Raw genomic sequence first — 13,470 nt, 5'->3', positions numbered from 1 at the left:
TCCGCACGCAACGCACAACGTGTATCTCGTGGTACCTGACTCTATATCTCTTAGTCCACAAAACTCCAGTCCTGGCCTCAAACAACAAAGAGCTTCCCCTACAGTGATCATAGATATTTTCTTTGGCAATTTCGTGCTTAAAGATCCTGTATGTTCCCAATGCCGATTTGGTCAGCATCCCTGTTTTCCACAGAGCTCTGTCTGTTTCTTTAACCTTTTTCTGAACCGATAATTGCTGATTTGCCCCCCTACTGCTGTCCAGATATTTGCTTGTCGATTTCCTAGTTCGCTTTCTCCATTTCGTGTCAACATTTCTTATGTACAGGTATCTGAAAACTTTCCTAGCCCACTGATTTTCCCCCATTTTTCTCAACCACTCCTCAAATACTATCTTACTACTAGCTTCTCTGCTCTCGAACGACGCCCATCCCATATCACCCTGTACTCCCTGATTTGGTGTATTGCCATGTGCTCCCAAAGCTAGCCTCCCTACGCCACTTTGTTTAATTTCTAACCTTGCTTGAACATCTGGTCTCATGCACAGGACTGCATTACCGAAATCAGGCTAGGAACCATCACCCCTTTCCAGATCCCTCTTACCACTTCATACCCATTGTAATTCCACAGTGCCCTATTTTTCATGACAGCTGCATTCCTACTAGCTTTGTTCACTACATATTTTTCATGCTGTCAGATACCCAGCACCGTTATTTATCCACACCCCAAGATACTTGTACTCATCTGCTACTTCTAGCGTGAACTCCTGTATTCTATGCTCGCCGCCCTCATCATTAAATATCATGACTGCAGATTTTTCTTGGTGGGAACAGCCGAAAAAAACCAAAACGCAGACACAGAAAGGAACACACAGAACGTAGACGAGGCTCGTCTACGTTTGTCTACGTTCTGTGTGTTCCTTTCTGTGTCTGCGTTTTGGTTTTTTTCGGCTGTTCCCACCAAGAAGAATGAACCAACTAGCTGTTTTCTACTCTGCAGATTTTTCCTTACTAAACTTGAAAGCTAATCTAACTCCCTCTGTACCACAAATGTCTATCAACTTCTGCAAATCTTCCTTGTTGTCAGCCATTAGCACTATATCATCCGCGTATATTAGTCCAGGTAATGACTGTTTAACCCTTCCCTTTGCTTGAAAAAAAGAAAGGTTGAAGCCTAGTCCACTCCTCTCTAGTTTGGTCTCCAACCCTTGCAGGTACAACATGAACAACAAAGGAGACAGTGGACATCCTTGCCTAAGCCCCCGCTGTATATCTATAGGCCCTGATACATTCTTTTCCCATTTTATAAGCACTCTGTTACCTTTATATATATCTTATAAAAGATTAATTACTCCATCCTCCACATCCAATGCACCCAGTATGTCCCACAAATCCTCTTGAATAATGTGTTGTCGTAGGCTCTCCCGATATCCGGAAATACTAGCCATAGGGGCCTGTGTTCCTTTTCAGCAATCTCTATACACTGCATTAATGAAAACAGATTTTCCTCCAACCTCCTTTGTTTCCGGAACCCATTGTGTAGCTCCCCCAGCACCCCCTCGTTCTCCACCCAAGCCTGCAGTCTGTCCTTTATAATCTGCATCACCACCCTGTAAATCACACATGTCACTGTTATGGGACGGTAGTTGTTTATGTCAGCGTTGTCCCCCTTTCTCTTATATAATGTTCATTCTACTTAATCGCCATCCATTAGGGGCTTTGCCATCCACTATCATTTTGCTCACTACCTCTCAATGTTTTCTTGGATTTTGGTCGTAGCTATTTTATTAACTTAATTGGAATACCATCTGGTCCTGTTGAAGTGCTACTAGGAACCTTCTTCTCTGCCCTTTCCCACTCTAATTGTCCAAGCAAAACAATTGCGGTAGCCGGTCTATCCTCCTTCGATAAATTATGCGCAACATTTCTTTGTTATTAAATTTTTCTGTCATCCTTGTTCCTATATGTTCCATTGCTTCATCCCCTTCTAGCTGAATACCCTGATCTGTTACAATAAACCTTTTACTGTACTCATGGAGTTGAGAGATGTTTCCAAAATTTCTGAGCCCCAAATCACCATCCACCCATACCATCCATCACCCATCCATGTAGTGGATGGGTGGCGCCATGTGTTGTAAGCGCAAATCACAAACGTTTTCTTTTAACAGTCCGCGAACACTTGTAATGACATGGCGTGTTATTGATAAGAAAACATTATTTTCAGTGAACATGTGCACTCAGACAAAATAGAATGTCACAAAGCGCAAGAACAGTAGGTGTACGAATGGACTGTCAGCAACGGTCTAATGCTAAACGATTCGAAGGCAATGCAGAAATGCTTTTCAACCATGTGATCACGTTTAGCCAATAGACAAGCATCAGGCCGTGACATCGAAAAGATGCGGCGGCGCTGGCGTCAGCAGTGACTCTCGTTGTGTAGGCAAAAAGCGGGACCTTCTGTATTGGGTGCGCCACGCTTGCGTGTTTTTGGGCAGAATTCACAGCGTGTCGACAAATTGTGGTGCGGTTGGTTGAGCAGCACTGCAGAAGAAAGGAAGAGGCGTAAGTTTCCACATGCTTATTGCAATCAAATAGGTGCGAAAGTGACGGGCAGGGGCCAATCGGAGCAAGACAAGTTCGCTGACGGATCAGCTTCATGGCTAATTATTACCGCCGAGCTCGTGGGTTATTACGCTGAGCTCGTTTTGCCCCTTGGATTATTATATTGCATTTCTGCATTCAAATCTAATATGTTGGTTCGTGTCTCTGACTTGCATCGTTGGTGTTCAGTCGCGTGGTGAACAGTGCAAAAATCAAGTAACGCCTTCTACTCGTTCTCATTCTGTTGTGCTCTCAGCATAAGTTTAGGCGCAATATTCTGTGTGCTTGAGATTGTGAGTTGAACGCAAGGGGCCATTTTTAGATGCTTATCACCCAGACACCATCCCGAGCATCATTTCGCACAAAGAAAAAGACAAAAAGCTGCCACCAGTCGCCTTCAGCGTTCACACTGTGCCCCGCTTGAAGAAATACCGGACAGGTAGAACCATGCATGACGTTTTTTTCTCTGTTTTCATTTTTGCGAATTTCGACAAGTTTGTCATTTCAACGCCGGTCCAACGACGCTAGGATCTTGACAAAGTCGCGTAGTGTTATTTCCCAAATTATTTGAATTTTCACATTGTAGGTCGATCAGAACCTGCGAACACAGCAAATTCCTCGCCAAAAGCCACTCCGATCAAGCAGAATGCGCACACATGAATAAATTCTAAACTAAGAAGTAAAATTTTATAGCTTAGCAGAGGGAGTGCAAATTTCGTTTTGAGCTCGAGGAAAACGTCTATGCATGTGCTTGTGGAGCTCTCGGATCGCATTTGCCTTATTCAAAGCAGCTATAGTGTTCATTCAGAGTGAAGCGGCTCGGTGAAAATAGGAAGCACATTACAAGGTTCGTCGTGTGAGAAAACTGATTCGCGTCGTGCATCACGTCGTCCTATCTTGCACTAGCAATCGGATATGCTTTATCGGCCCATAAGTTGAGAACTGTGGACGATTAGTTCCTCCCCATACCTCGCGTTTTCACCCGCCATAGCACTGCGCTGTTACTTGTCCACAACTAGGAGCGGAGAAGCACCCGATGCAGCACTCCGCCTACTAATTCCGTCTGGTGAACAGGTTGAAAAAGTGCAGAACTACTCTCCGAGCATCAACAAAAAGTTTCTAGCCACAAGCGACGCGCACTCCTCAAATGTTCGCATATACTAGTTGGTTTCGAAGGCAGCGTTGCTTGGTGCAGTGTAGGCGTGCTGCATTTTGCCTACACCCTGCGTCGCTGCCGACTGCAGCACCACCTTTCTTTACAAACATGACGCTTGTCTATAGAGGTGCGAGCGGCGGAGGGGAAACGAAAGCGCAACTATAGATACTTATACAGTAACTATAGCGTTCTCGATCGTGTGCGGAGCGCTTGCATCAACATGTTGGGGAATAAAATCGGAACATTGTCATTCCTGAAAAATATGGAACTTCAGAATAAGCAGCTTATTTTGCATAAAAAAAAAAAATAGACAGACCAGGCAACAAAATGCTGCAGCAAGTGTAATATTGTTGCCAGTGATACAAAATAGACCAAAACAGCTTCCTCGAAACTGCATGAATGCTACTACAGCTTGGCCAAGACAATAAAGTTTATTTCAATACTTCTGTAATGAATAAAAGTTTCATTTTTAACCATTTCGGGTTAAACCTGTGGGCTGACTTGTAGCATGCATGCAAACTATTGGTGGCAACGGTGTTGCCACGCCACCTTGCTGTGAGATGATGGGACGTCGTTCCTTGTAGCAGCCATAGAGTTTTTACTATTATCTAGAGGGGAAAGTGGTGCCCTGTCTATGGGAGTTCGCATGGAGCTCCTCAAGACCACTTTAGCCATCATGGGCGCTCAAGCATCATGGGATGGAGCTGCAGAACCACAATTTTTGGACAAAAAATTATGTAAAAATAGATGTTCGATAATCAAGAATGCCCAAATATTCAATATCCTGTCTGTGAATTGAAACAAATGAGCAGAAAAGCATGTAAATTCAAAGTTTTCCCAAAATAAGAGATGGCATGTTTTCCTATTGCACACCACAGAAACTAATATTTCGTGCTAAACAGGCACAGTTTTAAAAAGAAAGATGTTTTTAAAAAAATGTTGTTGCTTAAACTCTTTAAGAAGCTTTTTAATAGCATTTCAGAAAACAGGAACCTTTTATTGGCATCATGTGCTGTTGTGTTTTCGCCACTTTGGCTTTTGTGAACTACGTTTGCACCAAAGTCGTCTGCGCGCGGGGCACACCATGTATGGAATGGGACATCTGAGTAACGCCACTCTGTGTTCACGAAAGAATCAGACTGTCCCTCACCAGGTAGCTCACCGGCCCATGATGTTTTGAGCATGCATGGTGGCTGTGGTGCAGCGCTGCCAGCATTCCCTCTAGGTAATAGCAAGAAGCTCTATGGTAGCAGCGGAACAACTCTTTCGAGTTTGATAGTGATTGAGATTCTTGAGGGCTTTCAACTCAAAGTGCCCGTGTGATTGGGGTATAAGGAACTTGCATAGACAATGGCGCCAGCCTACCCCAGGTGACATTAACGCAATGCTATTGCTTTAATCCAGCAGCGTCATTGACCGTTAGCAAAACATCCGGGAAAAATCCCCAGAGAAGCAACCTAGGAGACGGGTGTTGTGTCATCATCACAACCTGCCAACCGGATTGTGAGCAAACTGTGGCAGTTAATGACTGGTCGCAAGAGGTTGCTTGTGAAGAACAGCATGGGTTGCACAAGCCCCACAGGTGGCTGCACCTGCCATGGCAGAGCGCATCGCTTAACTGTTGCACTACTGCGCCAGGAGTGGTATGAGGGCTCCTAGGGATCTATCAGTGTCAGGTAGCGAATAGCCAATTTTGCATATATGGCATTAAAGGGCAACTGCACCACTTCTTGATTATTTCGCTATAGTCAAGGATTCAAATTTATATACATAGGTAGTAGGTAAAGCATGCCAAGTGTTTTTGCACTAGCATTTAAAATAGTGACGTAATTTATGAATAAATTTTAGGCTTCTCCTTGCAGCACTGGAGGAGTGCGGAGAACCTTGGTGTGACTCACGGCAGGTAAAATTTCAAATTTCCGCTGCTGTCAACCACACCCTGCCAAGCCTTGTTGGATGCTGCCAAGCAATGCTTGACGACCTTTGCCTTCGGTGTCGTGGGGTTTCTTGAATGCAAGCATTTATGCGTCGGAAATGTGCTGGTACCGTTGATGACATCGTGATGCACTCCCATTTGGCTCTGTGCGCTGTGGAGAAGCTTAAAGGCAGTCGTGATTTTAATCGGTCATTATGTCGGCATTTCAAATGCTAGCCCAAAAGGACTTCGCAGGCTTGTGCTGCAAGTTTCATGCATTCGACTCATTTAAGCTCGTGATTTCTAAAACATATGCAGGTGCCCTTCAACCCATTACGCTATCGCGTCGTATCCTTAAGGCAGAGTTACCGCAGTGGCTCAGTGGTTATGACACTCAGCTGCTGACCCGAAAGACGCGGGTTCAATCCCGGCCGCAGCGGTCGAATTTGAGTGGAGGCGAAATTCTAGAGGCCTGTGTACTGTGTGATGTCAGTGCACGTTAAAGAACCCCAGGTGGCCGAAATTTCCAGAGCCCTTCACTACCGCGTCTCTCAAAGCCACATCGTGATGCACTCCCATTTGGCTCCGTGCGCTGTGGAGAAGCTTAAAGGCAGTCGTGATTTTTTAATCGGTCATTATGTCGGCATTTCAAATGCTAGCCCAAAAGGACTTCACAGGCTTGTGCTGCAAGTTTCACGCATTCGACTTCTTTAAGCTCGTGATTTCTAGAAAATATGCAGGTTCCCTCATAAACCATAAAACCAACCAAACCCTGAGGCAGAAATTAGGTGTTCCATCCAATTTTTGAGAAACTCTTTGGAAATGAGCTCGCATGAGTCACGCAAAAACCGTAATATATTGCTGCTTGTTCATTTTTCATTATACCAACTGCATATTTTGGGTAGGGTTGTGTAAGAGTTGATGTGAATTAAAACGAAGAAAGAAGTGATTATCCTGCACTTTTTGTATGCCTCACGTGACTTGACCGTGTCTTTTATGTCACAGCCGTTGTTTGGCTGTTGAAATAGTAACAGTGCGAGGGAAAAATGGCTGTGGTTTAGCTCTGGTTAAAGCTGGAGTGACGCGATAGCTAGCTCAGTTGAATTGCAAAGTCAGTCTTTTGCCGCTCCGTTTCGCTGGGCGTTGCTTCATCTTTGTCCCTGGACATGGATTCACTCCCCCCCCCCCCCCCCCTCCACTCCCTCGCTCACTTGGCAGCTGCTCCACACCACGTGACCAACCTTGTGGCCAGCCACGGTGCTGCCACAGTGACCACGGCGTCGCCACAGGCTATGGCACCGCCACGCTGAAGGCTCCAAATGTTAGCGTAATGTGGCTATCGCTGCAAAAAAAATTCATTTATAAGTTTCTACCGCTTGCCACAACCCACATGGCTGTCGTGTGTTTTTTTAATGCACTCAAACTTGGTGTAGCGCCATTCTCAGTACTGGGCAGGTAAAATTGTTTTGGTCTTTGGAGAGCACGAGGAAAGGGAAGGCCATTATTTCTCCCTGCATGTGCAGTTCATGGAGCAGGAGCAGAGCCGACACCTGGTAGACTTCCTGCTGATGGCGGACAACTTCCGCGGCCACTTGTTGGCAGCCGAGGGGGGCAGCTACGACCCCGCACAGGCCCAGGACGATGCCATGGTCATCTACGACAAGTACTTCTCGCTGCAGGCGACCAGCCCCCTGGGCTTCAGCGATGCCGTCCGCCTCCACGTCGAGCAGAACATTTGCCGTGAGGAAGGGCCTCTGCCCTCGTGCTTTGACCGGCCCGTCATGATTCTCCTGCAGCACCTTGAAAAGGTGAGTGTCTTGCCTGCTAATGCTCAGCCCTTCTGTCGAACAGGGAAACTTCGCTAGTTCAGAGCACAAGGGACTGGAAAGAACATCCGAATGGGCCCCTATTTGCATCGCGGTGAATTTATTTGGTGGAAACCTGGGCCATGGTCCGAGATTAAAACTAGGCGGTTTCTATCAAACTCATTGATGTGTACGCACACTCTGGAGAGTATCAGAAGCAAAATAGCTTTATACTGGTCTCCACGGCCTCTTCCATGAAGGTTGGGGAGCAGCCTCTGCACATGCGGTGGCATGAGAAGGCTTCACCATACCAGCTGTGACCCAGTCTTGGCGCACAGCATACATGCATGCATGCCAGGGCGGCATGAGAAAAAGGAACCTCAGCTTGGCTCAGCTGATGCATGGCAATGCAAACAATGAAAAATAAAACTACATGGCCGATCTATTTCTCGTCCTAACGGCAGGCCCTTTCCAACTATTGTCACACCTGCCGTCGTGAGTATGCCAGGCGTGCACAAGAAACGGTGTACTGTGCAATTCAGGCTTGTGGACGGATAATTTGGAGGATTGCTAGCCAAGTGGTCTAACCACTTTGGGGGCCCTTTCAAATCAACCTTTGCGAGCCCTGCTATGTTTGAATCAACGAGCATCTGGCAGAAACCATGAAGCAGTCTAACGTTTTTCTGTGTGTATGATTAGTTTACCACACCTAGAGTGCTACCACTGTAAAAAGCATTATCCTCTTCACAACCATTGTATGCCTCTTAATCCTCTATGTTTACATAAAGAATCCAGCGGTTACATTTTGCAACATTTCAAAGCCCCTAAGTTTGTGTGGGGTTTTTCATTGGAGAGATAAATACATTCTCCCCACTTAATCGTAGCTGACACAGTTCCAAGCCGCCAGACCCCACCCCGTGATCACATACGCTACCGAACGCACGCCAACCGCGGTGGGCCTGGCTCTGAGGGAACAAATGAATGACACTCTGGTTGACACAAACAAGGAATTTATTGCTACAACAACAATAACGCCAGCTAGCAACAAAAATAACTGTGGTTTAGCTCTGGTTAAACCTGGAGTGACGCGATAGCTAGGGCTGACCAAGTGGAACTCGCTCATTCGAATTGCAAAGGCGTTCCTTCTTCATCTTTGTCCCTGCACGTGGATTCACTCTCTCTCCCTCTCTCCACTCCCCCCCCCGCCACTCGGTTTCGCCAGCACGCCGCACCGCTGGCAGCTGCTCCGCACCACGTTACCAGCCACGGCGCCGCCACGCTGAAGGCTCGAAATGCTAGCGTAATGTAGCTATCACCACAAAACGCTGAGGAATTGAGATCGTCCGACTCACCAGCAAGGTTACAAGCGAATGTTCGCCACGCTAGGGGCAGGAGAGGCTCCGAAGCTGGACGGGAGGAGATGCGGGAGAACAGTCCTCCGCACGAGGCTTCACACCACTGCCGGAGAGTGAAGCGTCGTGAGCGACATGTCTGCATGCAACGATGTTCCCCCGCGCACGCAGCAAGCCGTCTATGGCACTGCGGCACCGGTGCCCTTTCTTGTTAGTCAAGTAGGAGAGGCACATGGCACGCCCCACATATGTCGCACAGATGCTGACTCAAAAAGAATTACAGGAATCAATGCATAGGAACGAGAATTGTTCAATGAAGAAATTTAAAAATACAAGCAAACAAAATGCTGCCATCAACTCGATTTTCGTACAGCTTCCCATTCCCATTTCACTCTCCCAATGATGACACTTGGGGGGACCAATCAAAACAGCCTATCTGAGCACGTCGCTGAAGTTTGCACACCATGGTTGCCTAATCGCTGTAACTCGTTCTTGCCAAGGCTGGTAGCGCCATTCTCATGGTTACAACAACCATGTGAATGCCCAGCCGACCCAGCAATGCTTCATCATCACATCGACAGCGCAGAAGGGAACACTGATCAGTGACGTTCTCTGAATTATGGATTCGAACGTGATCCGATCTGGATCCGAATTCGAGCGCGGGACACTGACAGAGTGACAGCCTGCCCAAGATACTAGATACAATAAGGTATTTGTCTGGGCTAGTCGGTACATGGTTGAAACTGAAGGCACAGCGCACGAAGCACGGGACTAAGAAAAAGACAAACACAGCTCTGACTTACGACTAAAAGGCTTTATTGCTCGCACGCAATAAATAGGCGAAAAGAAGCACAATCAACAGATAGAACAGCATCAGTAATGATTGTCAAAAAAACACACAACAAAACCACAAAATCGCACCCTACACTTAGCGAACTTAACTGTTATGATAGTCAATTTCTTTTTGTGTTAGCGTGACGGAAGATTTGCTGACGCAATTGTGAAATAACAGGTGAATAAAAAGAGCTTCCACGATTTCCCGCGTACGTTGGTCCTTATGTTTATAGTGAAACCCCGTTCATTCGCTTTTCACTGGGCCGTGAAAAAAAACGTAACAGCCGGGAAAGCGCAACAGTGAGGAAACCTCCGAAAATTAATGAAAACAGTGCAGATTTAACTTGAAACAATATATTCCCACAGAATGAGCTTAAGAATTAAATAAATCAAGAAAGGTGGATTGCCGTTTCTTTTGCTCACTGGAAAGCACCACGCGTTTCTCGATAGCTTTGAAAGCTGCATTGCTGTCGGTGTCACTTTGAGGTGCGACGCACCTGCAGAGGAGGTCCAGAGCCGCGACGGCTTCTAAAGCTGGGATCTGCCAACTGCCGGAATCATGCACCTAGTGCTCCTCGTCGTCATCAAAGTCAGCGGCTGCACTCGTGACAGAGTTCGCAGCAATCTCGGCGATATTTTAGCACGCCGACGTCACGACAGCAGCGTCCACATCTTCAGTGCATTGTTTTGCCTATTGGTTGCATAGAATGAGTTAGTGATGCTATTAGCATCGGTCGTACCGCGTATACTGTGGTTTTTAATATTTTAATTAGCTCGCAAAAACAAATTCGTGGTGCTGACGGTGCCTCATACAGTGGCGGTTTTTAGCAGCGGATATGGTATCACTTTGTGCGAGCTTGATGATTGGACAAATAGTAAATATACTGCAAATTGGGTTAATAACTAGAGATACGTTTTGTCAAGTTTTTGTGTTTTATATTACATTAACAAAACCAGCTTGTTTGCCCTAGATAAAAGCACTGTAAATCAAGTAAAACAAAAATACGCCATCAGAGGCACTGGCTACTTTTTGCATCAAAGGACTTTGCGCCTCCCTGTAAACATCCTACGACCTAGCACTAAACACTTATGGCTACTCTCTATGTATCTTCATGACAGCGGCTTTGCGGAATCGATCCAATCGAGCCATTGCACTTTATAAGTGTTCGTTTCGGTCCCAAGGAAGGATGCGTTCGTTTCTCATTTAGCAGGCAGTGTGCATCGTCAGTTTGCGGAGAATCACCGGGCGGTGGCTGCGCCACATTCTCGTCAATAGCGTGCGCTCCTTGCACGCTGTGGCCAACCAGAGCGCTAGGAGCGACTGGCGGTAGTTGGCAGTAGGCAGCAGCGGTACGCGCTATGCTAAATGTGTCTATCTTGCGCAGGCTGTCACACCGTCGCAGTATCTCGCGCTCGAGTTCTGATCCATAAGTAAGGGAACGTCATTGATCAGTGTTCGCTTCTGCGCCGTCGACGTGACGGTGAAGCATCGCTGGGTCAGCTGGGCGTTCACATGGTTGTTGTAACCATGCAAACGCCGCTGCCAGCCTTGGCCTGAATGAGTTACAGAGAACAGGCAACCATGGAGTGCAGACTTCCGCCACGTGCTAAGATAGGCTGTTTTGATTGGTCGCCCTGGGTGTCGTCATTGGGAGAGTGAAATGGGAATGGTAAGCTGCACGAAAATCAAGTTGAGAGCAGCATTTTATTTTATTTATTTATTTAGAACATACTGCAGGCCTACAGTAGGCCCAAGCAGGAGGGGCGAGTACATAATATATGCAAAAAAAGAACAGGTTTAGCAAAATTGAAAAAATGTTAAATACAAGTTGTAACACAAAATACAGCAATAAATACAAGGCTCAGATGCAAAATACAAAAAGTGAACGAAAAAAACGGCTCTCAAATTAAATGCTGTGAAGAAAACATTGAGTCAAAAGAATCAGCTCTGGTTAAGAGATCTGGCGAACACCTGTTCCACTCCTCAATGGTGCGTGGAAAAAATGAGTATTTATAGGCGTTAATCCTAGCACTGTAAGGGGTTAATGATTGTGTATGATGATTTCGTGTTTGGCGCATAGTGTTAGGTCCCCGCCGCGGTGGCTCAGTGGTTAGGGCGCTCGACTACTGATCTGGAGTTCCCGGGTTCGAACCCGACCGCGGCGGCTGCGTTTTTATGGAGGGAAAACGCTAAGGCGCCCGTGTGCTGTGCGATGTCAGTGCACGTTAAAGATCCCCAGGTGGTCGAAATTATTCCGGAGCCCTCCACTACGGACCTATTTGTTCCTCTCTTCTTTCACTCCCTCCTTTATCCCTTCCCTTACGGCGTGGTTCAGGTGTCCAAGGATATATGAGACAGATACTGCACCTTTTCCTTTCCACCAAAAACCAATTATTATTATTATTATTATTGTTAGGTTTAAGGAAGGGGTCTGCATTCATAGACAGTTTATGGTTTTTTAGTAAGAAAAGTAGTTTCAGTCTTTGAATTTTCCGGCGCAGCTGTAATGTTTCAATACCGTGAGTTTGCATGAGGGTCATTGGTGAGTCAGTTACACGATACTTTGAAAAAATAAAACGGACGGCTTTGCGTTGAATCATTTCAAGGGCCTCGATGTTACGTTTAGTGTAGGGATCCCAGACGGTGCACGCATATTCTAGTGATGGCCTTATTATTGAAAAGTAGGTTAATTTTTTAAGTTCAGGTGGGGCAAGTTTTAGTTTATGTCTAAGAAAGCAGAGTTTACGAAAGGCTGAGGAGCATACGTTTGATACATGTTTATTCCAGCTAAGGTTTTTTGTTATTGTAACTCCTAGATACTTGTACTCGCTGACTTCGGTCAGAAGGTGAGATGAAATATTGTAAGGAAATGAGAAGGAAGCCGTTTTGTTAGTTATCGTCATGTATACTGTTTTCTCTAAATTTAGCTTCATGTCCCATTTATTACACCATGTATGTATGTTCTGAAGATTGGAGTTTAGTAAAACTTGATCATCTTGGCAAGTAATTTGGTGAAATAAAACGCAGTCATCTGCAAATAATCTAATTTGAACAGGGGTAGTTATAACGTTAGTAATGTCATTGATATATATCAAAAAGAGGAGAGGTCCGAGGACGCTTCCCTGTGGGACGCCTCAAGTGACCGGCAGGTGGTTTGAATAGCAATCATCAATACAAACAAATTGTGTGCGGTGAGAAAGGTATGAGGAAATCCAACGAATTATGAAATTAGGAAGACCAATAAGTTCAAGTTTGTAAATTAGTTTGGCATGAGAAATAACATCAAAGGCTTTGCTGAAGTCTAAAAAAATAACATCCATTTGACCAGCGCTATTTAGTACACTTGCAAAAGTATGAATGACAGAAGTTAGCTGAGTGACAGTGGAAAAGCCTTTTCGAAACCCGTGCTGATGGGGGGTAAGTAACTTGTTATCGTTTAGAAATGTAGTTATGTAGTTAGCTATGATATGCTCAGCAAGTTTGCAACATGTGGAAGTTATTGATATGGGACGATAATTAGCAATCAAGGCAGGATCACCCTTTTTCAGCACGGGCACAATCCGCGCTTTCCTCCAGTCGGAAGGAATGTTTCCTGTTTCAAATGATTTGTGGAAAATAACAACCAGGAACTCTGTGATGGCTTCTGCATAACGGCGCAAAAAAATATTTGGTATCCCGTCAGGTCCAGCGGACGCTTTAGTTTTGAGGTTGAGTAGCATGGAGAATACGCCAGATGAAGAAACAATGTCGGGGGTCGTGTTGGGAGACATGGTACTGGGTTGAACAAATAAACCATGATGGGAAAACACA

The 13,470-nt window shown here is 45.7% G+C and overlaps 1 protein-coding gene across 4 annotated transcripts in view; it reads left to right on the top strand.

The window, feature by feature from the left end:
* Nucleotides 1-13,470, top strand: part of pkaap (A-kinase anchoring protein pkaap) — a 112,528-nt gene that overhangs the window by 50,581 nt on the left and 48,477 nt on the right. For all 4 annotated transcript variants that reach the window (XM_077655728.1, XM_077655726.1, XM_077655727.1 and 1 more), the window contains one exon: nt 7,192-7,476. In XM_077655728.1, coding sequence (XP_077511854.1) covers nt 7,192-7,476 — 285 coding nt within the window. The remainder of the gene's footprint in view (nt 1-7,191; nt 7,477-13,470) is intronic.

Source organism: Amblyomma americanum, chromosome 2 (assembly GCF_052857255.1).
Source record: "Amblyomma americanum isolate KBUSLIRL-KWMA chromosome 2, ASM5285725v1, whole genome shotgun sequence".
NCBI lineage: Eukaryota > Metazoa > Arthropoda > Arachnida > Ixodida > Ixodidae > Amblyomma > Amblyomma americanum.
The sequence above is the reverse complement of the archived record's forward strand: the minus strand, read 5'-3'. Positions and strand labels throughout refer to the sequence as shown.